The 14,486-nt window shown below is 34.6% G+C and overlaps 1 protein-coding gene across 1 annotated transcript in view; it reads left to right on the forward strand.

The window, feature by feature from the left end:
- Nucleotides 1–369: 369 nt before the first annotated feature.
- IRAG1 (inositol 1,4,5-triphosphate receptor associated 1) overlaps nt 370–14,486 on the forward strand; it is a gene marked incomplete at both ends in the record, with an annotated part of 33,913 nt that continues 19,796 nt past the window's right edge. The window contains 8 exons of the mRNA XM_079537222.1: nt 370–438; nt 5,995–6,095; nt 8,248–8,318; nt 9,603–9,776; nt 10,780–10,857; nt 11,285–11,334; nt 11,739–11,780; nt 13,319–13,909. Coding sequence (XP_079393348.1) covers nt 370–438; nt 5,995–6,095; nt 8,248–8,318; nt 9,603–9,776; nt 10,780–10,857; nt 11,285–11,334; nt 11,739–11,780; nt 13,319–13,909 — 1,176 coding nt within the window. The remainder of the gene's footprint in view (nt 439–5,994; nt 6,096–8,247; nt 8,319–9,602; nt 9,777–10,779; nt 10,858–11,284; nt 11,335–11,738; nt 11,781–13,318; nt 13,910–14,486) is intronic.

The raw sequence follows: 14,486 nt of genomic DNA on the forward strand, positions 1-14,486 counted from the left end.
ACACAGTCACAGTAGGAAAAAAATAATAAATAAAATCTGTGACACGAAGAGGAGTGGGAATAGCAACAAGAAAGGGAGGTTAAATGCATTTATAAAATTATATTTGACCTTGAGAACTTTAGTTTAATAAAACACAAGATTATAGTTAATTTTAAACTTTAATACTGTTTGTTATTGTAAAGTGATCTCTGTGTTAGACCATAGCTTTTTTAATGAATTTGATATGTATTTTTGGCATCTAACACATCTAGTGGATCACAAGGCCTTGCAGCACTTATACCTTCAGGCTAACTTGAAACAGTCTCATTCTCAGCAGTGTATGGTCGTGCAAGTCCACATTGCAGATCAACGTGCTCCATTCTGTCCACCATGCCAACCCTACCTGAAGAAAATGAACAACTAAAAGAGGCACAACACAACAGTTCTCCTCCAGCCAAAGTAAGCACTCTTACAGATTTTTCTGATACTTATTTTGGGGCTGAAACTGGCTGTGTACATTTAGGAGTCTGCAAAATAACATAGTCCTTAGCTATATACTGGTGACAAACTGATGAGGCTATGAGTGATTTTTCAGCTGACTTTCTTAGAATTTTTCAAGTATTTTTTAGATTAAGGAATGACAACTGTTGTTTTTCCATAAAAATTTAACTTCTGAGAAAAGAACTTAGATTTACGCCTCACAGTAGTCTGAAAACACCTGCTGTTGCTCTTACAAATTTATAGAAGGTGTTCTCCAATTAGTATGTGTGTAAAAGATGGAAATCTGTTTTTTGGTTTGTACTCTTTCACTATATTTGCAATAATAATAGCTGAGTATGTTCTGAAACACTGAGTGTGTGTGACAGCTATCCATATGCATTCATTTAATTGTGTATAGGTTTTAAAGTTTTATTTGCAGATATAATGAAAAAAAAATCATTAAGTGATGACAGTTTTGCCTTTTGAATAATTTATACTACTGATAAAAAGTAGTTCTGTTTTCTAATAATTTGGTTTTGTTATTAATTTTTAATGTTATTAGTTTAATTGAATTAAAGAATTATGAAATCATATTATCTAGATCATCCTGTTTCGTGCAATCTGGTACAAAGGAGAACAGAATTTATAATCTGGCACATCCTCAGTTAGAGTATATCACTGTCCTTGGATCTGAGGACACTGTATTCTATATTTTGGGTGAAAACATCCGCTACTTCAGCATCATTGGAAAATATTGTCAGCAGTGAGCCCTACATCGATTTGTCATACATTCCATTTAAACAGCACACTGTGCTGAGTGTTAGTTTCCTGGCTTAAGATAAACACCCTAAATGGATGCAAGTTTATCAGACTATTAGCTGAGATCGTATATTAGATAAAGAAAGTAGTCTGTGGGTTTGTTCTACTGTGGGTTTTTTTTCCCCTTTGTTTTTAATGCACCCTCACCCCTCTGTGAGAAGTATTGAAATACACCCTCGAAGATTAAAAAAAGAAAATAAGATAGCAGACATCAATGACTATTCCAGGGCTGGCTTGTGAAATGGCAGAAATGAAGCACTTCAACCAACTATTCTTTTAAAATAAAATATTGGCCTTTTAGAAGTAGGTCCGAAATGAACTGAAGCAATGAGATAGCTCATGAGTCAGTTAATTAGGTGAAACATTTTGTTTCAGGTACTTTATGCCTAAAAATAACAATCTAACAGGTGAAAGATTTTAATCAACACATTGCTTATTAGCCTACTAGAATTATTAAGCATTGAAACTAGCTAATGTTCTGACAGTTTGATCTTGTTCATATCTATTATCACTCCTGGGTCCTCCTGCGGAGTGGGTTCTACAGCATGACTGTGTAATTGGTGAGATACCTTAATGTTGTGTAATAGAACTTGCAAACAAGGAGAGGGCATCAGAAGGAACTACAATCTGGGAGACCAGTTACCAGGCTGTGCCCCCTTCACTGCCACTGAACAAAACTTTTCACGACTGAAATCTCTTATTTAAAATGCTGCCTAGTGCCTAACAATTTCCTTATTCTGTACCAAGAGATGCTCTCCTAGCTTTTCCTTACATGCAAATGCATATGTATTAACAAAACAGTTCTGAGAAAAAGAATATGAACCTTACATTATATGTAGCTTACTGTGTACTTTAGTTATCTTGTACATGATGGAAACATGGGGTTATATTTCTCAAATCCATTTTGAAAAATCTAATCTGGTTTTCCATTTTAGTTTTTCTTAGGTAAGCTGCCTACTCTAAACATTTCTCAGAATATTCATTAGCTCTGAGTTTCTGATGGGAAGCTCCCATTAACGCCATTTTGAGAGCAGTTAGCCCTATTCAAAGCTCTTTAACCCCTTGTTTGAAATGTGTCTGAATTATGAGTGTGCAGTTGAACTCTTTGTTGTGCGCTAATCTGGAAGTACTGGATATTTTAGATGTTTGATACAGAATAATTTCTTCCAGCAAACTTCATAAAACATTTAAATGTCATGTTTAGCCACTTCTGTATTTTTGTTTAATTAGTAATTTCACATAAGATTAGTAAGCTTTTGATGATATCTGTAATAACTGATGCATTGTAGTGTTAAAAATATAAGAAAAGTAAAATAAACCCTTACCAATTAGGTTAAAAGATTTATGATGTATCATAAACTCTACACTTCTAGGGTTGGTTGTGAGCTACTATCTTCCCCTCTCTTTAAGTAAAAAATATTTTTGCCTTTTTCCTGCTTTTTTACCTCTTTGTATCCTGAACACTGTATTTCTGTCTATTCAGAAGATGTTTCACGTGTTCAGAACGTCTTTGTTACACTGATTATTATGTCACTCAAGTTTCTGCATTTCATTTTTTTTCTTTGTGTTTAAATCTGTGCACCTCTTTTACCACATCACTGCATGCTACTTGTTTTGTCTGAAGATGTCCTGTACCTGCTTTGCCTTTTCTCCTGTTGTCTTTTTCAACTAAATGTTGTTACAACTTGACATGCATTGCCTTACTTGCAAAACTTTCATCTCAACATTTCACTTAAATATACAAATTAAGTTGGTTTAAAACCCCATCTCTCTCAAAAGACCACTTGAGATGCATTATTCTTCTAAGGAGTTTCACATGATTGTCTGTTTCAGGCCAAATATGTTCTGAAATTCAGTCAAGGTCTTTCATTGTTTTATAAGGACGAGACCATGTGGCAGAGGACTTTCTTTCCAATATTTTAAAAAAATGTAGGTGGTATCCAGGAAAGCTTTATCAGCTGACTTTTCTGGCACAGTAGCCCTTTTAGCAGAAATGCATTTTTCCCATTACTGTTCAAATCCATCCAAATTTGGCTGGATTTTAAAACTTTAAAAGCATGTTCTCTTAGGGAGGTCTTGATAGAGCTTAACACCAGAATTTCTGCAGAATCTGCCTGCCCTGAGCATCTCTGAGCATCTTGGGTCTTCTGTTATGGCCAAAATTGCATTTTTCATCCTCCCACCCCTGCACAAGTCTCCTTCTCCCCCAGAGTATGTCATATATAATCATCCTTGTAGCAAGTGTGAATAAATTCCCACCTAAACAGCAAAGATTGAGTCAATTTTACTGTCCATTTTTGTGAGAGGAAGGCTTGGGATATAAAGGGAGTGGAGACTAGTAGCAGGCAGTCACTGTTACTGGGAGGGAAGATGAGGCATCTACTGCAGATGGCTGGGAGCAGTTATGTCTGGAAGTTGAGTAGGAGAGGACACTTGTAGACAAGCAATGGGAAGATGATGGAAAACTTCTGTCCAAACCTTATGTGGATGTACAACTTTGTGAAAGCATAAACTTCCATTTAGAGCTCGTGCTCCAATACCTGTATATATCAGTCTGAGTGCTCTTAAGATTATAAATATATATATATTTATTCAAGCAAGCTGGCCCTGAAATATCTTCGTGCCCTAGCTCTTGTTGCCACTTGTTATGCGAAAGATTTGGACAACAGGAAGTGTGAATTTCCATCCATGTAAAAGTTTAACTATTGTTGTTGCTGATCACAATTCACATATTTTAACAGACCTTAATTAGCCTTGACTGGAGTCTTTTCTTTTTTTAAATCAGCTATTTTTAGAGTCTTAGAAAAGGCCTGGGTGACTTTAAGGCTGATGTTCTTATGTCACTCAAAAGATTTTACTTTTTGGTAGTGATGGGATTAGTACAAAAAATGTATGTATGTACTCAGCTGCTTTGACCTACAAGCATAGGAGTCACCTGCATTTTTATCATTGTCTGTTCGACAAAATATATTGATACTTACCATTTTCAAGAATACTACTAAAAATTGCTTTCAAATTATTACAATACACTATCAGTTGCATGCTTGTATCACTTAATTGAAGATATTTTTACATTTTTAAAGGAATATTTTTCTAAAACTCGAATGTTCATGTTTTCTTGGTATGTTTCCTATACCACTCTCAAGTAATTAACAGTGTGATCTTGCCCAGAAACATCATATGATTTTTATAATTACAGAACTGTGGAACTGTATGAAGTGCAATTTATAACAGAACCAAGAATCCAAGATCAGATGTATAATTCAAAACATTTTTTAATTTGCATTTGAGGGAAAGAAGTGTTATGCTCTATACTGGAGTGTTACGCCATTTTCAAATTCTTTCAGAGTTCTTTGTATTTATCAGAGTGTATTATTTCAAGAGCAGTAAAATATGTCCCTTAGAAGTGTTGAAAGGAATTCTATTGTATTTGATACCTAACAGCTACATGACTACTAATCGTTTGGAAAAGAAAAGGATCCGGGGAGACCTCATTGTGTCCTTCCAGTACTTGAAGGGAGCATATAAACAGGAGGGGGAACGGCTGTTTATGAGGTGATAGGACAAGGGAGAACTGAGACAGGGACAAGGAACTGGGGGAACTGAGACAGGGGATATATATTAGGTTAGATATTAGGAAGAAGTTTTTCACACGGGGTGGTGACACACTGGAACAGGTTGCCCAAGGAGGTTGTGGATGCCCCATCCCTGGAGGCATTCAAGGCCAGGCTGGATGTGGCTCTGGGCAGCCTCGTCTGCTGGTTGGTGACCCTGCACATAGCAGGGGGGTTGAATCTACATGATCACTGTGGTCCTTTTCAACCCAGGCCATTCTACGGTTCTATGATAGTATCTTTCTGTATGCATATAATTTTATTTCAGTTTATGCTATTGCCACTTGCTTGTTGTAACAAACCTTAGGACTACCCTAACTTCTCCAAAAAAAAGTCTCCGTTAGATGATGGAAACAAAATTATAAATTGATGACTTTCAATGCAAAGAATCAAAATGATTGAAATCTCTATGCTCTAAAACATTAATGTGTTAAGCTAAATTATCATGAGTAATTATTCAAATGCACAAATTATTTTTTACAACAGCTCTTTATTTTCTGTGTTAACAAATATTACTAAAATAATTATTTTTTTTATTTTGAATTCATTATGCTTCTGTGAGCCTTTAATAGATAAATATTCTTAAAGTAGTAAGCACAATTGAGAGCAAATGGCGTTTGCAAAATGTTTATAACAGTTGAACGTAAGTGGCTTTGTGCCAGGGTTAGTAAGCATGCTCCTCTTCAAGATTCAGAAATGTCACAGAATCATGGAATGTTGGATTGGAAGGGGTCTTTAAAGGTCATGTAGCTCTAACTTCCCTGCCGTGAGCAGGGACACAAATGTCAACTGCCAATTGAAGTCAAAATTTCTTATGGAACTTTGGGATGTTATTTCAAGAAAAATTTAGAATAAAAATGACTAAATAATACAGTATTTTCTTCTTTTACATACTAGTGCCTAGCAGAAGCAATTATAATTGTTTTTAGCAGTGTAAATAAAGGTTTTAAACTCAAATATGTCTTATCAAATAAAAGCTAATTCTCAGTTCTGTTATTTGTAGGCTAAGTAGAAAAATCGCAATTATTTTCCCCTCAGATGGATATTCAGTACTTTGAATTTCTGCTTAACTTTATTTTTATATTTATAACAAATCATTCAGGACACCGAAGCTGAAGGAACTACAAGCAATACACCTTCTATTGTTCTTCCAGAGAATGCTAGTATGCCTGATGCAGAAATCGATAAAAATCTGGTTAACAGGTACTACATTATATGCTACCAGTCTATGCATAATTTGTACAGTAATTCTGGGAGCTGTTTCTAAGAATTTGCTTTGAAATGTGCGTCATATTAAAATATCGTTGATGTGTCCTTGTACATAGGTTGTTCCAAAAGTAATTCCTCCTATTTGTTCCCAACTCCAACAGATACAAAGAACGCAATAACACTATTTGTTAGCGCAAATTCTCAGCTACAAAATACTGATTTTCAGCATAGTCACCACCTTGAGCTGTGTATTTTCACCACAATTCTCTGCTCATACAAATCTGAACCAATGGAGGTGACTCACTGTCCCCACTGTTGAAATATACCACCCATCACCTCACTATGCTCACATCCACACACTTCAGTTGTCATAAACATTCAGAAAACACTGACGAATGTCAATGAGTCCCACTTTTTCTACGTGGGCAAATTCAATGACACACCTTTGTTTCATCCATACTTCCACATCAGACACCTTTTTGTCAGACTGTCCCTCTGCTGCCATCTGTTACACGGAAACAAACTATAATAGAATATATTGGTGGGCAGGTTCAAGTTCCATTGCTGTACCACCATCTGCCTGACCTTGTCAGCCAACGTAGTAAAATCAGAGATGTTATTTTAGGAGCAGCCCTTGTATTAATTAGATTGTATTGTCTTTCCTTTTGGGTGCAGGGAATTTGGGTGTTGGAAGTACAGTTGATATTAAAGAACAGTTTCTTATGTCACTAATCCTGCAAACCTAAATTGGTATCCTTCAAAATTGTTTATTTTCTAATCTTTCAGAATAATTTAAACAAAAACGTAAGTGAAAGTTATGCATGCTTCAACTGACAGCTATAACTTTTGAAATCTATCCTTCTGAAAGTAGAGTATGCCCTAGTGAAGAAAAAATTACTTAGTCCTTCCACAGGCATAAAATGGTATGTGTGTATGTGCTACAATTGTACTTGTACTAGTAGGATGAGTGACAGTTTAATTCCTCATATTCAACGCATGGCACAAGTACACATACTCGTCTTATGTCTAAATCTTAAATATTAACCTGGACACAGTCTATCAACAATTGATGTAATGAAGTTCCCCGCCCTCCCTACATGGGAAAGTTTTGTTAAATTAAAAAACATTCCTTTAATAACTAAATCCCTAATTCTGGACTACTGCTTATATATACATACATATGCCAGTACTGCTGCCCTTATTCATATAAATATTTCCATTGAAGCAGTGAGAGCTTTGGAAAGAGATAGGACTGCACACCTGAGCTATTGTGATAAAATATATATCAGTTAAAAATTCAAGCAGACAACATTCCTAAGATAGACAGTTGAAAGAATGGAGTATATAATGACTAGATACAGTGAGTTTTGAGGCAAATGTCTATTCAAGTAGACAGAGCAAAAATTGCACCTTGAATTCTAGTATACATGAAAGTAAGTTGCTGAATGGAATTATTGTTATTTTCACTCTACTAATAAAGCATACATATTAACCTGGCCTTAAATTATATGAAGAACTAATCAGAATCTATTGATCAAGATCTGTGCTATGATTTGCTTATGTCTTTAAAGTATGCTTGCCTGAACTTGAAAATTGTTTAAGAGTTAGAATTACAGTGCAACCATTTTAAAAAAGCATTATCTGCTGGATCATCACTTGATTTTATGAGATATTCCCCTGGTTCTGTGCAATTGGGGTAGCCTAAGAGATAATTTTAATGCATAAAACTTATTTTAGGAAACTAACAACTTGTAAAGACTAAGAATAACTTTTTGCAACATACTGTATTTAGATGAGTTTTATGCCATAATAGGAAAACTGCATTTTTTAAAATATAGAAGGGAGTAAAAACTTTCATATGTTACCATCAAAGTCCATAAGTCTTTAACCTCACTTTTAATATGGAACAGAACTCAACCATTAAACTCAAGATTTTCTGGGAAGTTAGAGTGAAAACAAAATGGAAATAATTTCGGTTTTTATTTCCTGCTTTCTTAATGTCATTCCAATGTATTTTTAAAAGTGTATTACTTAATTAATGTTTTCTCTTTTAATGTTAATATTTTGGAGGTAATAGAAAAGTAGAGCCTTTTTTTTTTCTTAGTGACATATTCCCATAATATTTGTCATTCATTTTTCTCTCTAGACCTCGTAGTCCTCATAGAAGACATTCTAACCGTGCCACTAGGAATCCAACAAGTTCATTGACTTCTGTTGGTAAGAAATGATTATTCATTTAAGCTAGGACGTTTCTCTGAAAATGTGACATGCAATAAAGACATAGGTATAGAGTCTGACTCTTTTGACCACATCTTTTTTTTTCCTGTGCATGCTTATTTGTAATGCACGCACTGTGAATTTGGTACCATAATGCATAGTGATCAAGAGTTTATGATCATAAGGGGCTTGCATGTGAACAGGTCCAGAGAAATATGTATATGGTTAGTTTAGCAAAATTGTTAGATTAGTATTTTAGCTTATTATTTTTAGAAGGCCAGAGATGCACAAGCTTAAAATCCCTGCTGTGTTCAAAATACTGTTCAGTAATACTGATTTTGGTTACTTTTAAAACATTGGAACTTTTGCTGTCAAAGGGAACTTAAGTCTCAAATTTTCCAGTTTGTTTATCATATCACAATAAACTTTTAATGAAAACAAGCAGGCTATCCTAGAGAAGATATTCTTGATTTCTTATTAAGAGTTAATGCAAGCAGTATTTTTAGTGTTGTACTGGGATTAATTTCTCAGCCATACAGAGAGAAGGTGCTTACTATTCATAACTGCATGTATCTTTTCTTTCTTTGGCTGCTTGTCTTTAGGTAATACTTTCCCTAAAATTCTATAAACATTTGTAGAAGCTGCTCGCACCAACTCATGCAGACAGAACCCTTCTGACAACAGGCTATATTTCTTGCTTAGTGGTAGCCTAAAGAATTTAAAAATTAGTGCTCAAATATTATTGTTTTCAACAAATTTGAAAGCCAAAGATGAAGATAAGAGTTTCTTTGACAATTCATTAAAAACTCTTCAGAAAATAATGCTTTAGTCCGAGGATCTAAGGGTAGGTCTGCGGCTTTCAGGTTTTGATCCATGCACTCTCCTAGGCTGCATATCTAACATGACCATAAGTGGACATACAACATGTTATAACTAGTGCTAGTGTGCATAAATCTATGCCAGATTCATGGGTTCTTAGCCTTGAAAAACTGGAAACACAAAACTCATTGAAAAATTGAGTATACAGCAGAAATGCCGTGACTACTTGAGTTGTTGAGATGGTTCTAAAGCCAATTCTGTTGTGACAAACTAGAATCTCAGAAGGTTATCTGCGTTTTTGATGACCTAAAATTGAGAATATAACAGGATTAGAAGATAAGTGGGCATGAATTTTTAATTAATGGAAACTCAAAGCTTAACTTAAAGATTATTTTCATGCTGGTTATTCCAAAGTGCAGCTCAGATACATGAGGTACTGTTCTAATTCTGCCATTTTCAACCCAGACAACAATGGTCATGTGATTGATTTGGTAAATGATCAGCTACCAGATGTCAACATATCAGAAGAGGACAAAAAGAAGAACCTTGAATTACTAGAAGAAGCAAAGAAAGTGAGTGAAAGATTTCTAATGCGCAGAGGCAGAAAGTCAAGAAGCAGTCTCCCTGAGTCACCCACAGGTAGGTGTAGATTCTGAGGATACAATTTTAGATTGTACATTGGAAATCTGCAAAAGCACAAATGAGCATCTACTGTAATGCATACGCTGCTACTGCATGCATACATTTTGTTTATTTGTAGGTCAGTGTCCCTCTCCTTCTCTTCACTTTTCAGTACAAAATAGAAAATATCAATCTTGATATTTAGATTTAACAGTGGAAGACAGTGTTTCTATGTGCCTGACCTGTACACTGAAGACAATGTAGCATGAAAGGAGGAAGTGTTTCAGTCAGAATCTTAAACAAATTTGTTTGTCAAGATTTTCTGCCTCAAGTTCCTACTTGAGATAAAGATAAATAAAACGAAACTTTGACAAAACATTTGTACTGCAGAAAACCATATCACCCAGATATAACTATACCGACTTTTATTCTGGATATAGTCATAAACTAAGCTAAGTGAATCAGATTTTCACTAAAAAGAAATAGAATAAATTGTTCTGTTCTGGAGTGTCATTGCAAATAGTTTCTCTTAAGTGTTTGATGGCTAGGACAAAATCTCATTTTGTCATTAAATAGGACTATAAATTAGTTCTGAAATACTAAATCAAAAAAAAATTCTGTCTTAAGATCAGGTTGACACTTTATGCAAGGAGATAAAACTTTGTACATTTTTAAACTAAAATTTCCTCTTTTAAAAAAATTCCTTATGTGTCCTCTTGTGTCCACTTCTCTGCAGAACTCATGAAACTGAAGGAAATGAAATTTCTATATATCAACAAAATTTATTAGTTTGTGCTAAATACATGAGATAAAGCCTACTCAAAGCTCCTAATAGTCAAGTATAACTTGGCAATTAAAATGACTGGTCCGGTTTGGACAAATGTCTGATGATGACTACAAGACTAATGTTTTAAGTTGATGATTACAAGACTAATGTTTTGATCTTATTTGAATTTTAAAAATTCAGAAACCATAAACTTAGAGAGTAAAATTACTGTCTTATTTTTTTGTTTTAATGAAGCTGTTTCGCCTACGCTTAGTCCAAAAGTTTCACCAGTAGCATCTCGGAGCAATTCTCTTACTCTTCCTGTTCCATCAGGTAAAAAGTTCTATGCAAACTCAAATCATATATAAATTGTCAATGAAATATGTTTAGAATTTCCTCTAGAGAATAAATTAGTCTGTAGATTGAAGCATTTACTTGTGAATATGACAAAGTTCATTAAGGCTTATATATTTACTTTTCTATTTTTCTGCATTATATTGTACTCCTGATGCTTCTAGGAGTGATGCTTCTAGGATACAGGTTCTTTTTTACTCTTTTTTATAGTAGAATTGTGCTACATTTTGAGGATCTTTCACTTCTCATACTTCAGGTTTTATTTTTCTTTTTAAATAATATTTTATTTTGTTCTTAGCATGCTATATGTAAGTGTGTGTATGTGGATTTGCTAACGTGTGGTATTCAAATTTTTGAGCAAAACCACCAGGATTTAATCATGCTTTAATCATGTGTATCTTCCTAGGGTCTGATATATGTACAGCCACTAGTGTTGAGTCAGCGTCTCCAGTTCAGGTAAGAACGAGCTGAGTATTCTGCACACTAACCTGATTATTAAAGTACTGCACATACTACACCATCCTATTCATCCCTGAGGAAAGTGAGTGTTTTCAATACTTTTTTCTATGCTAAAGTGAGATTATTGGCATGTTTTTCTACAAATTTAGGAATTAATAAATGCTAATTCTGAAGTCTGAAATCCATGATGTAATAAGCACTGAAGGGTCATAGAGAAATGGAAAAAGATCCAATATAATCCTAATTTATGGAAAAAACTAGTTCGTAAGATTACTTCATAAATAAATGGGACAATGTAAAAATAAAAATAAAATTATGTATTAAAGGTCATCCCTTAGTATCTATACCCAACATTGCAGCATAGCACAAACAATCTTTTTTCCTTACCTTTTTTTTGCTAGAATAACAGAACTTTTAAAGAAGATGACAGGCAAACTGCAGAGGTAAGTGCTTTATATGGTGTTCTAAAACTAAATTTGTTTTTTTTCTGAGCACATATACAAATTATTTATGTGATTAAATAAACTAAGAACTGTTTGCTAACTGAACAGAAAAGCAATGCTCCACTAAGGAAAAAAAAGCATACTTAACTAAGAAACTGCAAAGCACCAAAATATACTGAAGGAAAACAGGCTACAGCTGTGCTCTGCATCCTATCATTCACACGCTTTTATTCATGCTTTATCTTAATTAAAATCAATATGCTGAGTAACTTTAATTCTAAAGTTAAAATTCCCCCTTCAGCTACTTCAGTGTATGCTTCTGTTTCAGATGGATGAACTCTTCTAGACCTATTTAGTTGAGCAGAAGAGATTACCATACTTAGTAGTGGGTACTGCTGATAGGGTGTTACAACTTCATGTTCCTATTTGTTGAGCAGTTTATGTGAGTGCTTTCTAATTTGCTTCAGGTAGCATCACACGGCCCTTTGAAAAGATTTTGTCATGAGTGGATTAGGCAATACTTTAAATGCAGCAGAGTTTTGGAGCGATAACTACGAAGGGGAAGAGTAGCAACATACTTGGGTCAAACGCTCCCAGTGGAGTGTTTGTTGCCTTAAATTACTGACACAGGTGCTCTTAGCAAAATTACAGATTCTGTACTAAAGTACAGAAGGAATAAGCCGTTGTTCTTTTGTCAGTTCAAATTTTGTCAGTCAATTTGGTTGCAGACTGCAACCAAATTATAACCTGTTGTGATATATGCAGAGTAAGATTCTATATAGTTAGCATGCATATATTCTATACAACAGCCTCAGTTGCCTCTGTATCTTACTGTATCACAGTGAGAATAGGATGACTAACATACCTTAACCACACTTCCTTAGCCCTAAAACCTGTAACAGCCTTATATTTGGCTGGTAGGACTTTTGCTATTAAAGCTGCATGATAATGAAGTCCTGCACACACTAAAATGATGCGAATTATTTATCTCAAGTAACAATAGAATAGAAGAAAGATAAGGTATAGGTTGGTGAACAGAGTAATCAACTGCATTTTAATGTGATTTTTTGGCAGTGTTATATAGAATTAAACACTACTAGAAATGGAAGTAGATAGGAACATGGAGATCTGACAAACATAGGGAGAAGTTACAGTATGTTCTTTATATTTATGTACAAGCCTAAATTTTTTCTCTTGGGAGATGAGGAACAAACAGAAAGAGAAAACAATCAAGTCAAGAAATCTAAAAATACTATAAGATCTGGGATTAGAGGCAGATACTCAGGCAAACCTTATGTTAGATGATCAACTTATATTAAGATGATGAGAATCCTGATTATATGAGGATTTTTGGAATGAGGAGGATATTATCTTAAAGATTCAGAGAAGAGATTCCCAACTCATTTTTTTTCAAGTGCAGTTAAAAATTATTCAGCTGTTAACAGCACATGTTCAAAAGCAAACATCAGTGTGAAGGAAAATGACCCCATACAGGGAAAAAGAAAATCACATTTTTATTTGTGTCCCTCTACCTTTAGAATGTTTGCAAAGGATTAATGGATCGCAGGCTGAATGATCAAAGAAAGATTTCTCAGGGAAGGCTGGTTCCTCGTTCTGCTGGTTTTGAAAACCCCAAAGAAAAACTCTCTGAACAAAAAGAAAACTTTGATCCACGTACGCATGTAAATACTTTACCTAAGTGCTCCCCTTCAGGTAGTGATGGTGGCAGAATGTCTCTTAACACTTGCTTGAACGTCTCTGAAAATGAACTCGGAAAATCCTTCCTCAAGAAAGCAAAAGAAAATGATGTTCCTTTAAGAACCCATCTACCAGGACCAGGAATAGGAAATATAGACTCCAAGCTAAAAAGTCCTGTTCCAGAAATGAGGGACCATAAAGTTTCTTTTAAACCAGAATTTAAACTGTGTGGGCTGCGTCCTCCTCTTCTACGAGCTGTATCATGGGATAGTTTAGAGCCTGGACAGAAGGATAAAGTACCCGTGAAGTTACCATCTGAGGAAGATAAAAGCTTTGTTGGTAATAAATCCAGCAATCAAATAAAAGCATTCAAAGACCTCCAAATCCAAGTTCAACCTGTTCGGATGCAGAAATTGACAAAACTCAGAGAGGTGAGTCCTGATTTTATCCTGCTGTAAACTTATTTTTGTATCTTACTGAACTTTCAATTCGCTTAGCCTTATTTTTATCATTTTAAGAAATGTACACTAATCTAATGCAGTTTTAGCAAAATCAGTGATATTTTTCCTTTGCAACTTCAGTAAATTGTAACCTATAACTACATGCCGTGGAATTACTTTGTTTCCTAGTTCATTCACAATATGCATCAACTGTACTGTTATCTCTTCAATATGCACATGTGCTCTTGCACGTGTATGTTTTTGCCCTCAGAAATAATTATAATATGAGTGTCAAGGAAACTAATTGTTTTCATTATGACAAAAAGGTGAGTATAAATCACAGTTCCTCTTTTTTGCATAGTTTACATGAACTATAAACAGGAAGCAGTTGATTAATGATCATGTCGTTTGTAAAACACACTTACAAGTAAAATGATCTCCTCTGGTTTCTAAGAAGAATTTTAGTTCTGAAGAATCTTTCCTTCCTGAGGATATAATAACATTCTCTTTAAAAGGGTTGCTTAGGCTCTTTTACTTCCTTTCTTTCACTTCACTGTGCTTTCTCTGT

The sequence above is a fragment of the Tetrao urogallus genome (assembly GCF_951394365.1).
Source record: "Tetrao urogallus genome assembly, chromosome: 6".
NCBI lineage: Eukaryota > Metazoa > Chordata > Aves > Galliformes > Phasianidae > Tetrao > Tetrao urogallus.